The sequence below is a fragment of the Mus pahari genome, chromosome 13, assembly GCF_900095145.1.
Source record: "Mus pahari chromosome 13, PAHARI_EIJ_v1.1, whole genome shotgun sequence".
Taxonomy (NCBI): Eukaryota; Metazoa; Chordata; class Mammalia; order Rodentia; family Muridae; genus Mus; species Mus pahari.
In genome coordinates this window covers 31,784,792-31,801,497 of record NC_034602.1, presented here as the reverse complement: position 1 = coordinate 31,801,497, position 16,706 = coordinate 31,784,792, and the positions used below count along the sequence as shown (strand labels likewise).

The following is a 16,706-nucleotide window of genomic DNA, read 5'->3' as shown; positions in this document are numbered from 1 at the left end:
GCAGCTTAGCATATCAGCTCTGACCTCTGAAACTTGGCCAGGTATACCCTGCAAGGAGTCAGCTAGGATGGCAGACAGCACCCTGAGCATAAAGTCCTCTCTTGGTGCGTGACTTTGGGCTAGCACCTTCCCCTCTCTGTAAGCTTTGACGCTCTCACCTATGAGCAAGTATGATGTAAACTTTGCTGAGTGAGCAAGTGAGAAAATGAGTATAGCTAGGGAGCTTGGGAGTTAAAGCAGGGTGTGGCTGCAGTTGGGGTGCAGGAGGAGCTGAGCCCTTAAGCACAGAAAGGACCTGGCATAGGAGCTTTCCCACGATCTATTTTTGAGGTATTTTAAAATTATTATTATTATTATTATTATTATTATTATTATTATTATTATGTGTCTGTGTGGTATGGGGTGGGTGGAGGTGGGTGGCGTGGGGTGAATGGGGAGAGAGAAAGCTTTGTCCAAGAATCTTAGTGTTGCTGGGTGTGGTGGCACACGCCTTTAATCCCAGCACTTGGGAGGCAGAAGCAGGTGAATTTCTGAGTTCGAGGCCAGCCTGGTCTACAGAATCAGAGTGAGTTCCAGGACAGCCAGGGCTACACAGAGAAACCTTTTAGGCTTTCTGAGACGATCACTGAGATATTTCTTTATTCAGGATGGGTTTGAAATCCATATGCTTTATTTGGGGTTAAACCAAGGGTTATATAGTTTTGGGGGAGGGTGTGAGAATATTCAGGGTGGGCAAAGGTTATTGGCTGAAAGCTAAGGCTACTAAGATGCTTCATTTGCATGGAGAAAAATTCCAGGGGCTGGGGCTGCATGACTTACTTCCTGTGACTACCAGGTTCCTCTGAGGCAGGCAGGGAAGCAAGTGAGGAGTTAGCCTCACTCCTGTCGGTCTCAGAATGAGACTCTAATCTCAGCTTTTGAGATTTCCGGGGTTTGGACATCCTCAACCTTGACGGTTCCAGGGCAGTTTCTCTGATGACACGGTCCATGTGGCCCACATGCCTTTAATCCAGGCTGTCGAGGAGTAGGGGTAGTTGGATCTTTATAAATTCACGGCCAAGCTAATTTACATATTGAGTTCCAGGCAGCCAGCTGGAAGTAGACAGTGGGAGTCTGTCTCACAAAAAACAACAACAACAAAAAGTCAAAACCACAATGAACAAACAAAACTACAATGGTGCCTAAGCATCGAACCCAAGAGACCGTATCTAAACGATACTGTCAGTGTGTGGCTGTTGGCATCTGATTGTAATAATCTGTTGTATATACCGATTGGGTCGGGGCAGGGCTTTCCTTGCCTAGATATAAGGTAGAACCTGACACACAGCAGGGGTTTACTGTAGACTGCTGAATGGACATGTGGGTGGTCAATAAGAGTATGCCTCTTGTCCAGTCCTCTGTCCCGCTGGAGAGAATGCGAACAAGAGGTTACTAGGATGCACTCTACACAGTACATTCCAGCGTAATTTAGCATCCTCGGGGCTCAGAGCATCCTTTCTTCATTCCTGACACCACACACATCAGTTTACAAGTCTCTTCCTAAGAACCCCCTCTTTAGCGCCACCATCGTCTGGGCTTCTTGGTATCTCTGTCCCACCAGAGCCATTTGAAGCAGGTGTTCATGATCCCTGAGCTGGGCAGAGACACCACGAGCAGCCTGAGGCTCTTCCTCTTGAAAAGGGCTCACGCTGACCTCTTCAAGTCTCTGTGAGACCCACACTGTCCAGGGTGTGGGCCTTGGGATTTTGCCTCACCGTTTGGAAGCGTACTCAGTCTCCCAGAAGCAGCATGGTGGTGCAGACCTTCTCAGGCCCCAGAGAGTGTCACGTTCTTGCCAGATGGCTCCCGCCAAGCAGAATGAGAACCTGAGGGAAACTCTCAATGAATGTCCGGGTATAAATATTTATCTTGAGTCCTCTGAATTTTATGAATGATTGACCTTAAAAATAGCTACAAGTTAACCAGTCTCTGCTGAGTGTTGGGTGTTATGTCCACATGTTATAATTAATCCCCGAACAGGAACATGTTGTCACCTTTGGGGTTCAGGCAAGCCAAACTCAGAAGGGCTTAGTGTGTGTCCTAAGGTTGCACAGCTGGCTAGTAACAGTCATGGTTTGAACTTCGGGTGATGTATGTACAGAGTTTTGCTGTTCCCGCTCATGCCAGACCCAAGGGTCAAGGAAGATGTTCTGGATCTTGAAATGCTTAATATTTAAATGATTCTAACCTTAAAGAAGTCTAGAGCAATTGTTTGCATGTATGGGATTTCTCCAACCAAAAGCATTAGTGGGGCTGGGGGACTCTCAGCTGGCAGTGTTCTCTCCTTGCAAGCAGGAAGACGGCCCCACATTTGATCTCCAGCACCCACTTAAAATAAAAGCCAGAGCTGGTGGCATGCTCTTGCCGTCACAGCAATGGGAAGGGGAGGCAAGCAGATCAGGTCAGTGACAGCCCCTGCTTCATGAAACAAGATGGGCGGTACCTGAGGAGGGTCACCTAGTGTCAACCTCTGGCTTTCACACACCCAGGCATACACCTGACCCACCCAAATTCTCAGCTCTCTATCAGCATTGGCCCACGGGGAAGTCACATGTTCTGTGGGATGCCTGGGGGAGGGAAAAGGAGGCAGCAAGCAGAGCAGAGCAGGCAGCCAGGGCCCTCTCGATTCACTGGGGGTTGTAGAGACCCACGCTCTGGCCAGATGCAGAAAGTGTGTGAATCAAGCAGCAGGCAGGAGGTCCCTCGCCCAACACAGTGTCCTGGGCTCCAGTGCCACCAAGCTCAATAGGACTGTACCTCTGTTACAGCGACAATGTCTGTCCATCCTCACCTAGCATACGGCTCAGCATGGGGTCCTGCCTCCCCGTGTCAGTCTCAGGTCCTTTGTGGGGTACCGCCCCTTGGTAGCTGCAACCAGGATGAACAGTCAGGAATAGTTAATCACTATTCTGGGCACTGAAGAGTCAACAGAGGGTACAAGGAGAGGAGTCCTCTGCTTAGAGAGTTTAAATCTGCAGAACACAGTGGCTAGTCCCCCACCCCTATCTCCGCCAGACAAATAAGGTAGTCTCGGACATTGACACAAAGAAGAAAATTAAAGGTATTGAGGGCAAAATGGAGAAGGAGGAAGGGAGAGAGAGAGACAGGGAGAACAGGCTTTTGGAGTCGGGGAGGGTAGGCAGCATCTAAAGAGCTCTGAGATGGAGGAATTTGAAGTTTGTCGGTAAGCGTGGGTGATTGGGAACATCAGGAAGGCCAGGGGCAGAGAACACAGTGCTCTGGCAAGAGATGGTGCTTATCATCCACTGTACGATGCAGACCCCAGCTCTGCCCAGTTGCATAACGTGTGCAAATCAGGCAACAGGAAGGAGAGCTGGGTAGGAGGTCCCAGGAGGACGGTGAAGGGCTGGGGAACAGTTCTGATCGTGATGGCTTTCTAGAGACTCCCAGTGAGTTATCGGCAGCTCTCAAATCTCCAGACTGACCCCAGACTCAGTCTGGGGTGCCAAAGCCCTCCTCTGATGGCTGCATCCACGCTGGTGAATTGGGAGGACTGTCTGAGTCAGGCTGGGATAGTTGGATTCCTAGAAAACCAATGAGGGCTCTGGCTAGGGCGGTTTACAGGAGTCTGACTTGCCGTAGCCATCCATCTGATGATGCTGGGTAGATCAAGAAGTGAAGGCTGTGGCCATTGCCCGTGTGGGCTTGGACAGTCAGATGGAGGGTGTGCAAGGTCTTACCTGTTTGACCCGAGGCCAGGGAAACTCAAGGAGACCAAGGCTTGAGTCAGAGTTGATTGGAGCCCTGAAGCTCACTGTAGTCTTCAGTGTTTGCAAAGCTTCTTAGTCATAGGAGGACTCTAGAGGAGCAGTACCACCTCAGGCTGGATCTTGGGGGACAGGTATGTGGCGGCTCAGTGGGGGGGGGGGGAAAGCTTAAGACCGTGGGTTTGGATGGAATCACCCGGGGTGCTTTGAATGAGAATATCCCCCATAGGCTCCTAGATTTGAATGCTTGGTGGCTGGGGGCCAGCACGATTTGAAAGGATTAGAAGATATGGCCTTGTTGGAGGAGATGTGTCACTTCCTCTGGAGGTGGGACTTGAGGTTTTCAAAAGCCCAAGCTAGGTCTGGTGTGTCTCTTTTGGTCCCACTGACTGGAGAACTCTCAACTACTTCTCCACTACCGTGTCTGCCTATATGCCGCTATACTTCCCCCCTGCCATGATGATAATAGACTGAACCTCTGAAAATGTAAGCCAGCCCCAATGAAATGTTTTCCTTCATAAGAGTTGCTGTGGTCATGCTGTCTCTTCACAGCAAAAGAACAGCGACTGACATCACCCCTGGAGAGAGTGTGCAGAGAGTGGGGAGGAGTCCACCGTTAGAAGTCTGAGAAGGAGATAGAAGGAAGCATGGGTGCATAGAATCCAGGAAAAGGAAGATTCTAGAAAGTCCTAGGAATGAGAAAAGTAGTTGATTGCCTCAAACTTGCCGAGGGATTGTTAGATTTAGGACATCTGTCTCTGGGAGGGTCACTGTCCTAACTGGGGTTACTCTCCCTGTGGCGAAATACTATGGCCAAAGGCAAGTTACGGATGAGAGTGTTTATTTGGCTTGCACTTACATATCCTCGCCCATCCCTAAAGGAAGTCAGGGTGGGACCTCCAAGCAGGAGTCTGGAGGCAGGAGCTGAGACAGGGACGGTAGAAGAGCGCTGCTTAGTGGTTTCTGCTCATGGCTTGCTCAGCCTGCTTTCATGTAGTGCCGCAGACGAACCTCACTTGGGTCCTCAATCTACGGGCAAAACTCAGGTTCGGTTACAGGTGGGCAAAGAGTTGGCGAAAGTGGGGGTGACAAACAGATGCGACACAAGGGAGTGTGGATCTGAATGTAATTTGTCAAATCGAGCATCAAACTTTTTATACAGAAGAAAATAAGGAAGTTACACAAAACAGAGGAATGCAACCACGGAAGGACTGGCAGGAACCAACTGGGATAACATTCAATGTTAACTACTGGGATCAAAAACAGCTCCACCAGCCTGGCGTGGTGGCGCATGCCTTTAATCCCCACACTTGGGAGGCAGAGGCAGGCAGATTTCTGAGTTCTTGGCCAGCCTGGTCTACAAAGTGAGTTCCAGGACAGCCAGGGCTATACAGAGAAACCCTGTCTCGAAAAACCGGGGGGGGGGGGGAAACAGCTCTACCTAAGGTCCACTTAATCTTAGGAGCCAGGGGCAAGGGCTTCATGCCCTTGCCACATTTCCTATTCTAGTCTATTATACAGTCCACCTTCCCCGTAGGCCACTGTAAATACTTGTATATGGGTGTAACTCAGCTATCTGTAGTTCTGAGTATCTACTCTGGTTCCTCCTTAGATCACAAACTTCCAATGGTAAATTTCTGCGTAGGGCAGTGACTTAGCCCAGGGTTGGCTCAAGGACTGCCTAGAATAGTTCAATCCTTAGAAGTTCTTATAATAAAGCAATATTAAGGGAAAGCAGACAGATCCATTTACCAACTAAAGCAAGGACATTGGAGCATTCCTTATATAGAATGCCACGGTTCCAGGAGACCAAGTTTCCGTGAACTTTTCGCCTTGGGACAGTGCCCAGGTTTTTGGAGCCTGTCGCGCTTGTCACTACTGGAGTGGATGTAGCAGTATAGAACCAAGAGACCACCAGCTCAGGGATGGCACCACCCACAATGGGCTGGATTCTCCCATACCAATAACTAATAAAAACAAAACGCCATCCAGGCTTCCCTCAGCTGGATCTTATGTAGACATTTTCTCAGTTGAGGGGTTTTCCTCTCAGATGGCTATAATTTGTGTCAAGTTAACATAAAACTAGCCATCACGGTCACTGATGTCTGAGCTCTGGCCAGTCACCTATCTGCTTCTGTCTGCCTGCCTGCCTGCTGATGGGTTTCCCACAATGCATCATAAACAAGCATCAGTGGAGGAAGCAGGGAGAGTAGATGATCTTGCTTTGCACCCTAACTTTAACCTGCAAGCCTGGAACCTTGGCCAAGTGGTCCAACTCTCAAGCACAACTGTAGGTGGCAGACGAAGCCACAACGCACCACTCAATGAGGCTTTGCATCATACATGCCTAGAACATAGTAGGTGCTCGCTAAATGCAGGTCGTTAAATGCATATGAGAAATGTTTCTGAATGTGAGTCAGGAAGCAAGGCAGTAAGCAGTATTCCTCCAAGGTTTCTGCTTCAAGGTCCTGCTTAGCTTCCTGTCCTGACTTCCCTCTATGATGGGATCCTGACCTGGACATCAAATAGATGCTTCCTCTCCCAAGTTGCTTTTGGCCATGGTGTTCATGCGAGCAACCGAAAGCAGACTAGCACAGTGGTAATACACAAACATTTGAAAATCAGCAAAGATACAAGAACAAAATTCGAAATAAAGAAGAATTACCCAGGGTGACCAGCATTTATCCAGATACCCTCCTCTTCTATAACTCTCCACCAGTCCCCATCTCTCTAGGTGCTGAAGAGAGAAGAATTGGTCTGTATGGGTCACTTTTCACCATGGCAACAAGTATCCATAAAGCAACGATAATCACGGATGTAGAAATGTTGCCCGGTGGCACAGCTGAGTTTCTTTTGGCTAGGGTCTGAGAGGCAGGAGTTTGCCCATCACTGCCCATTCGGGCCCCAGGATTGACACCCACATGCCATGAGCATGCTACAATTCATCCATGGCCGGGGGTTTAAATCTGCCATGGTGGCATCTGCCTATTAAGGGGATTGGATAAGAGACACAGGGTGGGGCTGCCAAGGTCACTGGTTTGTCCAGGTATGGCTTCATCAGGACTTCTCCGCCCTGGAATTTCTGTCCTGGCACATGCCGCCACACTCCTGGGTGTGCTTTCAATCAGTTCAGCTTGCCATCTCCCATCTTCGGCCGTTAATCATTGATTGCTTATCACGTTGGGCATCCGAGATGTTTACAATAACAGCTGGATGCAGCTTAATCATTAATGCTGGTTTATTTCACAAGCTCCCGGGTTTATATGGGATTGGATTGGGAGCTGATCTATTTACGAGGCATAGTCCATCTGCTCTTTAGACTAGAGTGGGCGAGGAGGCTCAGGGAACAGGTGAGTTACTGACTTTGGGCACGCCGACTTTGGGCAGCTTTGGGAGGCTTGTGCCATTGACGGGAATTTTCAGAGCAACCAGGGGCAAGGGTTTGACAAAGGAGGGATCTGAGAGCCAGCTTGGCAGGGGTTTGGTAAAGAGTGAGTGAGAATGTGCAGATAAGTACTTAGTGTGATATCTGGCAAGCTTTCTATAGAAACAGTGAGTTGGTATGGCTGTAGCCATTCCTATGGCCCCTCTCCTGTTTCTCTCCTCCCTCCTCTTAATCATCCTCTCCAACTCCATACCCCCTCTGTTTTATTTTCTCCTTCTAGTTCTCAAAGTCTCTTATAGAACACATTCATTTCCAGATCCTTGTTTTAGAATTCATGTTAGCATCATGCTCAAGGCAGAAACTAAACTAAACAGAGCATTGAACACCAGGAATAAAGCCACAGCCAGACTCTGATAACCAGGGAGAGAGTTCAAAGCCCAGTCTTGAACTTGTATCACGTTTTTTTTTTTTTTTTCTCTCTTTACATTGTGTGTGTGTGTGTGTGTGTGTGTGTGTGTGTGAGAGAGAGAGAGAGAGCATGTGGAGGTCAGAGGACAACTTTCACAACTTGGTTTTTTTGGTTCTCTCCTTCCACCATGTATGTTTGCGAGGTTGGAATCAGGTTATCGGGCTTGGTGGCAAGCCCCTGTGTCTGCTCAGCCATCTCGCTGACCCCTGTGGCAGGATTTTCTGTTCGAGCTGCAAGTGTTAGAGCCAACACTTGTCCCTACTCAGCTTAGCAGAGCCACATACCCAGATGGATGGTGTTCAAGGCAGTGACACAGGCACTTCCAGGAAGGGTGGCCTCTAGCTTGCCTAGCCAGGTGAGGGACAGAAGTCCACATCCCCTTCTGCTGGTCTCTGTGGCCTGGGGCTGCTGGCAGCACCTTTGATTTTTACATGTTTGGTCTTGTAGTCAATGCAGGCTCCAGAGGAACCACTTCTTTTGAGTTGCAGTTGTTTTTTAACAGGGGCCAACCCTGCATTAGCTCCAGGAGTTCTTTAGCAGTTGGGGGTAGCGGGCGGAGGCAGTGGCAGAGGAGTAGCAGCGGTGGTAGTAGGGCGGTGCTGGTGTTTTTCTAAACAGTTAACAGTGGAATGGCCTAGGGAGTGGTCAGTCACACCACAGAGCAGGAGGCCTGGTGCTTTGCTCCCTCCATTGGGCTACTAACCCCACAGCTGCTGGATTTTGAGGAAGTCTGATGAAGAGGTACATGGGTTGCCATAGCGGCAGCCCATGTGGCTGCTGGCGTTCAAGGGACTGGGCCATTCCCCATTGAAGATGAGCATTCTTCTGTGGGAACTAACCTCTTCTCTTGGGCGGGCATTAGCGTAGCTTCATTCTGAATGGCAGTTCAGTCTCTGCAGGCTGAGGGCAGGGAGCTGGTACTTTAGTAGTAGCCCCCAAACAGATCTTGTGTTTATCTTACGGATTTCACTTGTTCCTTATTCTACTTAAGCCTTACATAGTTGTTCTGAGGTCATGCAGAATTCTCTAGTTCATGACCAAGTGGACTCACTTACACGGCGAGTCACCTTAACCGGTTCTAAGACATCAGCTATCCTGCAAAGCCTGCATACACAGGGAGCACCATATCTGCCCGCAGAGGCTGTTTGCGGTACTCCCAGTGTGGGGTCACCCTCTCACTCTAGCTTCTCGACCTTTGCTGTGGACCAGTGCATCCCGTGAGGAGCTCAACTGATCCTCAGAGCAGCCCCAGGAGGTAGCCCTTTCCATTTGACGTGGAGGCGCAGAGGAGTCAAGTCACTTTGTGCTAGCTACTCAGCTGTGTCAGTTAGAGAGCTGAGGTTCCAGAGTCCGTGCTGCCTGAGTCACATAAGCTCTCAAATGTGGCCTGGGAAAGACTGGGTCTGAGGAAAGATGTCCTTGGCTCTGTCGTGGGTTCTGAAAGGTGAGGCCTCTCTAGTCTGGAGCTCTGACGGGTGCATTCTCTGTGGGCAGTGGGTTTTGCTGACTTAGCAGTTCTTTTCCTGTTCCTTGCTGAGGAGGAAATAGGAGACAATCCCAGTTGTCTGTGGATGAGAAAGAAGCTCAACTCGTCCCTCACAGCTGTCTCCCACGGGTGCCCAAACTATGACACTACAGCATAGATTTGTCATCTTAAGAGTTAATGTTCAAGAATGACATGATTGAACAACAACAACAAAAAAGCAAATAAAACAAATAAAAAGAAAAAAATCATATTTTAAGAACGTTTTCAGTTTTGTGTTGGGCTACACTCATAGCTATCCTAGGGTCCATGGTACAAAGATTGGACCTCCCTGAGAGAGGGCCAGGAGTTTGGCCACTTTTAGCATCTTTTTTAAAAAGAGTGCATATATCCCACATCCTGCCCTAACCTTACCTGGTCCCTCGCAACACAAAAGCCTCAATGTTTCAGACTTGCTGAGTATCTGTCCACCCTCCCGGGTCCATGGTCCTTTCTCCTGGACCTGTCACGTGGACTTGGCACCTTCTCTGTTCCCACTCACCCCTGTCCTCACCCTTTCCTTCACGCCTGCCCATGACTGCTGCCTGCACACTCCGACCTTGACTCCTAGAGGACCCCCGGGGGGATGCCTAGTGTGGGCAGAGCCACACTCTGACCTCAACTAAGGTCACATTTCCTCTACTCTGTTTCCGAACTTGAGCCCATGGTGGACACTGTGGACTCACTAATGACGAATGAATGTAAGGCCGTTCTCAGACTGCTTCATGACACACACACACACACACACACACACACACACACACACACACACACACCGAACCAGTTCCTGCTGGCTGTTTGCTTCACACTTCATGCTGACTTCCCTGGGTGGTGGAACGCAGACAGAGTGGGTTGGGAGGTAGACTGTGCAGGACAGCATGGACAGGTGCAGGTGGCTTTGGGGTGTAGAGGGTCCCAGAACATAAAAGCTGTTCACAGCAGTCACCCATCTTCCCACTTCCAAATCTGCAACCCTTGCCATGGTTTTACTGTGGTCCATCCTTTGATGGCTTCCCTGCACCCCCTCACTGCTAATGCCCTATGAGGCCAGTCTACACACAGGCTTCTCTTTCAGCTCTGTCCCTCCCTGCCAGCAAGCTCAGGACACCCTTGCTATGACAACACCCCTCTCTTGATACATCCTCTGAGGGTCCTGCTGTCCTCAGGGTGATGGCTTTTATCCCAGGAAGTGGCACGTGCATGCTGTGACTCAGCTTTGGCTACTGAAAAATTCAGAATTTTTTTTAAAAAAATGTGTATTTCATTACAAAATTAATTATAGTGCGTCATTAGGCTAACGGTTTTTTTTCAGTGAAGAAAAACAAATGGGAAAGCAAAACAAAAAAGATTAAAATTGCCATAGTATCATAGATTAGGGTGACTGCAACTTCGTTGTTTCTGACTCATCTGCTCATGGATGGAAACATAGCTATCCCTGCCCATCCTCCCTGCTCCTCCTCCCTGCTCCTCCTGCCTGCCCATCCTCCCTGATCCTCCTCCCTGCCTATCCTCCCTGCTCCTCCTCCCTGCTCCTCCTGTCTGCCCATCCTCCCTGCTCCTCCTCCCTGTCCATCCTCCCTGCTCACACTCCCTGCTCCTCCTGTCTGCCCATCCTCCCTGCTCCTCCTCCCTGCCCATCCTCCCTGCTCCTCCTCCCTGCCCATCCTCCCTGCTCATCCTCCCTGCCCATCCTCCCTGCTCATCCTCCCTGCCCATCCTCCCTGCTCATCCTCCCTGCTCATCCTCCCTGCTCATCCCCCCTGCTCATCCTCCCTGCTCATCCTCCCTGCTCATCCTCCCTGCTCATCCTCCCTGCCCATCCTCCCTGCCCATCCTCCCTGCCCATCCTCCCTGCCCATCCCCCCTGCTCATCCCCCCCTGCTCATCCTTCCTGCCCCATCTCCACTCCCCACACATTCCTACAGTCCTGCATACCCTGTCCCTGGCTCAGCCTGGCTCTACTGTCTCCACCCTGTGCCTGGCCAGCCCCTCACCTCCCATGCACCTGTGAGCGGCCTGAAGGTCATGGCCCGTGTCTCAAAAGTCATGGCCCTTTCCTTTTTTCCCCAAACGCCAGCTCTAATGGCAGAGGCGGGCCCTTTGTTCAGGACTGGACCCCTCATAACTAGGATATTGGCCCTTGGTGTTTGCTGAGGGAGTGCTCCACACACACATCCTGCCTTTGGATTTGAGTAAGAGGACACAGGCCAGGTCTATGCACTGGCAAAGCTTAACATATAAAGTCCTAATTATCAGTACGTCTGTGTTTAGTGTCCAACAATACATATTTACCTATATATTATTTCTTCACTTGTCAAATATAAATTTGCTCTGAGTATTTCTCTCTGCCACATGCTCTTAGATAACTGGCTTTTAAACAAGATTTTACTTTAAATTATGTACATGTGCAGGCCTATGAGTTTGTGTCTGTGAGTTTGTGCCCATGGAGGCCAGAAGAGGGTGTTGGATGTCTTAGAGCTGTAGGGAAAGGCAGTGGTGAGCTCCCTCATGTGAATGCTAGGAACTGAACATGGGGCTTTGCAAGAGCAAACCAGTGAGCCATTGCTCCGCCCCGAGATAACATTTGTAAAGGGTTATTAGACTTTCTATGGGCTGGGAAGATGCTCCATCAGTTGAGTGCTTGAGGTGCAAGTGTGAAGACCTGGGTTGGGAGCCTCAGCACCCAGGTAAAAAGCGGGGCGTTGCAGTAACCTCTGTAACCTGAGCATAGGGGAGGCAGAGACAGTGGGATGCCCAGAGCTTGTTGGCCAGGCAGACCAGTCAAGTCTGTGAGCTTCAGATTCTGTGAGAGATCTTGTTTCAGAAAATAAGGTGGGGAGTAATTGAGGATGACACCTGGCATGGGCCCCTAGCCTCAGAGTACAGGAGTGTGCACAGACACACCCACGCATATGCATAGACACATAATATACACACTATGCAATACACACAGAGAACACATACCACACACATACAAGACACCCACACCACACACCCCCACACACACACACACACTTCCCACTATGGATGAACTGTGACATACATAAACTTTTCTTGCTCTAGGACTAGTAGTTAGATGAGATCCCCAGGAGACAGACAGACAGAAAAAGGGGCCACAAGCAGATTTTAAAAGCTGGCATTCTTCCAATTTCCTCCTCATACTCCCAACCAGAAATAAAACTCTTAAGGACTGTGACCCTTTAATACAGTTCCTCATGTTGTGGTGACCCCCAACCATGAAATTATTTTCATTGCTATGACATAATTGCAATTTTGCTACTATTCTCAATTGTAACGTAAATATTTGTGTTTTCCAATGTCTTTAGGTGGCTCCTGGGAAAGGGTTGTTCCCCCCTCCCCACTTCCCACAAAGGGTTCACGACCCACAGGTTGGCAACTGCTGCCTTAACGCCTGGTGGACTTTTTCTCTGGGATCAGGGATCCTCGCCTGTGTCCTGGCCTGACGGCTTCAAGGCAGGCTCAGCATGGGCTTACTCAAAAGACTGGGCCTATCAACCTGTTCTTTCTTCAAACTGATCAACCGTGAATTAAGGGAGAAAGACCACTTGAAAATTCTTAAAGCCCTAACATTCAAAGAGAGAATGGGTTTTGGCTTCCTGAATTCGCCCTGGGTCTTTTTGAGTGCCCTGTGCTCTCTCTCTCTCCCTCCCCCCTCCTCTCCTCTCTCTCTCTCTCTCTCTCTCTCTCTCTCTCTCTCTCTCTCTCTGTGTGTGTGTGTGTGTGTGCAGCTCTGTGTGTTTTCTCACTCCTAATAAAAGCCTTTCTTCACAAGCCGATTCTATGTGCCTTGTCTGAGATTTCCCCTGCTTCTTTAACTGGCCATGAAAAGGAAGCCAACCAAGGCCAAGACCCCACAATGCACCACCCAGTCACCACTGCAAATACCATTTCCTTACATGGAAAATGTTGCAATGAATAGCTTTTGGGTTGAAACCTTTGTGCTTAGTTTATTTCTTGTTCTAGGATACAGTTTTTTTTTTTTTTTTACAAATGCCAGGACAAGTTCAGCTAAAGCATACAAATTGGCCTGAAGCTCTAAAACATTTCAAAACTCTAGAAAACTGGCAAGGCTTGCCATTTCTGTCACCGGGTGATTTGAGTTACCTTTTTTTGGTGACGCTAACGTGACAGGTGAGACTTAACGGTTTGTCTCAGTTTCCACTGGCTTCACTTTCCCTCTGGAGACAGACAGTCTGGTGTTTCCAGCGCGTGCCTTTGTGAGCTCGACCTGAGTGAGGCTGCTTCAGGGAACAGCCTGCATTCTGTAAGCTAGGAGGCAGGTGTGGGAGACACAGCCATTGCCCTGTCTCATGTTTCCTAAATGGAGCCATGCCGGAGGAAACCAGGTCTCCCGGGGGATCTGGGGTCAAGTGAGGATACTACAAAGTCTCATCCTGGTGTCCTTGCATGAGTGGATCTTTCCTGAGTGATTCCCCCCCCCTTTTTTTTTTTCTTTTTTGTGGAGTATTGTGGCTTGAACCCAGGACTTCATGCATGCTAGGCAAGTGCTCTACCACTGAGCTACATATCCAGCCTCTTTAAAAAGGGTTTTATTTTGAGACAAGTTCTCACCAAGCCAGACTGGCCTTGACTCACCGTGCAGACCAGTAGGGCCTAGAACTCGTGACCTCAGTCTCCTGAGTGGCTGGAGTAACCTCCAGTACAGCCAGTTCCGCTGACTTACCCATCACCAACAGCAGATGGCTAATGGCATCCTTTCGTTTGCTCGTAGGAATAACAGAAGCCCAAGACCATGAAGGTCAGCGAGAAGGACCCCGCAGAAAACAAAGAACGCCAGCGGGTGAGGAGGAAGGTGGCCAGTCCTACTTCCTTGTTCCTCCTTTCCTGTACCTTCTGGTAACCAGGATATCCATGCTTCCTTCTCCAGGGGAGTGGGGTTGGCATGACAACAGCAGAGAACAGGGGACTGGGGGGACAGCAGTGTGGGAAACTGTGGACTATCATAGATCTGAGATGGGTTTGGCAGGGAGATGGTCATGTTCTCTATGTTGGAGCTCCCTGGACTTGCTGTGACGGTTCCCATTCCAAAGGGCAAATAAGGGACATTGATGATGACAGCAATGTGGTAGTTGTCCTTAAAGATACATTGAGGAGCTGGGGCGATGGCTCAGTTGGCAAACTGTTCACTGCATAGAACCCAAGTAAGTGTCAGAAGCGGTGGGAGGTGCACATCTGTAACTCTAGTGCTGAGGCAGGGGGCGGGAACTGCTGGATTCCTGGAACCCACAAGCCACCCAGCTTAGAGGAATTGAGGAGCTACACATTCTGTGAGAGATCCCATCTCCAAAAATAAGGTGGGGAATGAGGGGAAACCATCTGACATCGACCTTTGGACTCCACGCTATGTGTGCGCCCCACCCCCACATACATGCATGCATGCACTCGAAGTTTCAATAGGCATGAACTGAAACCCATTCCCTGCTCTACCTGTTCCTGCTTCCAGGAAGTCTTCAGTAGAAGGCCTTCCCAGTAGGATTGGGGACACTGACAAAGATCATTCCTCCAGGCAAGATGATTTATTTAATGACAGAGAGGACATGGCAGGGGTCCAGAAGAAGAGGGAAGGAACAGGGGCACTATCAGGGCACTGGGGAAAATATGGGAGGCTGCTTTAAAGCAGTTGGGAAGGGGAGGGATTGGGGAATCTTTGCACTCTGTGGGGGAAAGGAGGAATCTAGCAGATAGAGGGTGTCACTGTAGAGAAAAGCCACCTCCGGTGCCTTTATTGGGAGAGGGGGGTGCCTTAGCCCTTTGATATCTAAGGTCTCTACATTCCTTAGTCCCTGTCATTTTCCTGGAGTTTGAACACCTAAGGAGGTTGCCTTACAATTTTAGACAGGCTGTTTGCCTCAGAGATTCGCATCAGAATCAACTAAGAGACCTGCTGCAGGAGCCAGAGAGATAGCAAGTGGCCCCAACATCTGGGATTTATCAGAACCTGAAGTCTGGAGGCTCTAGGGAGCCTAGCACAGACCTGTCCCTGCACCCGACTGCGGGATGCCTGCTAGTGTCTGTAAAATGGTGGGAACACCAAGTCTGCTTGGCTCAAACCTAACACTTAGCAGCAGAGAAGATCCCCTCCCTGCTTGGCTTACAGCCGAAGTAACCCCACTGTGACCTCTACTCCTATGTCCCCATTCAGCTCTCTTGGTCAATCTGTTCCTGGCAAAGAAGAGAAGTGGAGAAACTAGCAACTCAAGGAATATCCACGGGTCTTTCCAGAATAGACGGGCATTCAAGAAATTTGAGCCCCATCTCTTCCTCCTTTGGTTCTTTTCTGTTGTAAACCACAGTAACTATCAGCTATCGCCATCATTGTGTGTGTGCTCATGCGTGCATGCGTGCATGTGGTGGGTATGTGTGGGTGTGGGTGTGAAGGGGGGGCATACAGAGGTCATCATCTCTCAGTCACTGGGGCAGCCCTCTAAGATTCCATTTGAGATAGTCCATCTATCTTAGTCAGGGTTTCTATTCCTGCACAAACATCATGACCAAGAAGCAGTTGGGGAGGAAAGGGTTTATTCTGCTTACATTTTCCACATTGCTGTTTATCACCAAAGGATGCAGGACTGGAACTCAAGCAGGTCAGGAAGCAGGAGCTGATGCAGAAGCCATGGAGGGATGTTCTTTACTGGCTTGCTTCCCCTGGCTTGCTCAGCCTGTTCTCTTATAGAACCCAAGACTACCAGCCCAGAGATGGCACCACCCACAAGGGGCCTCTCCCCCTTGATCACTAATTGAGAAAATGCCCCACAGCTGGATCTCATGGAGGCATTTCCCCAACTAAAGCTCCTTTCTCTGTGATAACTCCAGCAGTGTCAAATTGACACAAAACTAACCAGTACACCATCTGAAGAGGGACATCTGACCTTCAGGGATCCTGTCCTCAACAATAAGCAAGATAAGGGTGGGGTAGAAAACCAGTTAGTTCCCCAAGATAGCCACCGGGTAACACAGGGCCTTGGCACCTTCCCTGATAGAGCGCCCAGCTGTTCCTGCATGTGCGTGATGACCACCTGTATCCTGGTGCCCTTGAGCTTGTCCAGGGGGAACCCGGGAAGTTTTAAGTTGGATAAGGGGTCACCTGATGCATCTCAGCAAGCTTTTATTAGCTGATGAGCACTGTTGCAGTGGAAAACAAAACAGCACAGAGGGAAGCTGGGGAGTAGGTGAGGGAGAAAGGAGACCATGACCTTGAAGTCCTTAGTGTGAAGGAATGCAGCTATCCCCTACTTCTCTTCTGCTGATCCCTCCTGCGCCAGCCATGTAAGCTTTTTTTCCTGTCACCAGCATTAGCTATCTGTGCCTGCAGGAGGTGTCCCTGGCTGAGGAATACCAGGCTGAGCAGTTACCTGGGCTCTGTGAATCCCTGGCTGGGAACTGAGGCTGTCTTTCTCCCCCAGGGTGGGTCCTGCTTACCCTGGACAGCATTGTCTCCTGGCATTACCCTGGAGAGCATTGTCTCATCTGGGGCTGGATGCCTTCATGTGCATGCGACAATCACGTCCCCAGGAGTTTCCT

General features: G+C 49.7%; 1 protein-coding gene across 2 annotated transcripts in view; it reads left to right on the top strand.

Annotated features, from left to right (window-relative positions):
- Positions 1 to 7,053: 7,053 nt before the first annotated feature.
- The window catches only part of Slc2a9 (solute carrier family 2 member 9), a 124,505-nt gene continuing 114,852 nt past the window's right edge, over positions 7,054 to 16,706 (top strand). The window contains exons 1-2 of one of the 2 annotated variants that reach the window (XM_029545481.1): positions 7,054 to 7,117; positions 13,897 to 13,977. In XM_029545481.1, the coding sequence (XP_029401341.1) occupies positions 13,918 to 13,977 (60 nt within the window). In that variant the 5' untranslated portion in view covers positions 7,054 to 7,117; positions 13,897 to 13,917. The remainder of the gene's footprint in view (positions 7,118 to 13,896; positions 13,978 to 16,706) is intronic. The other variant, XM_021211028.2, reaches the window with a different exon arrangement.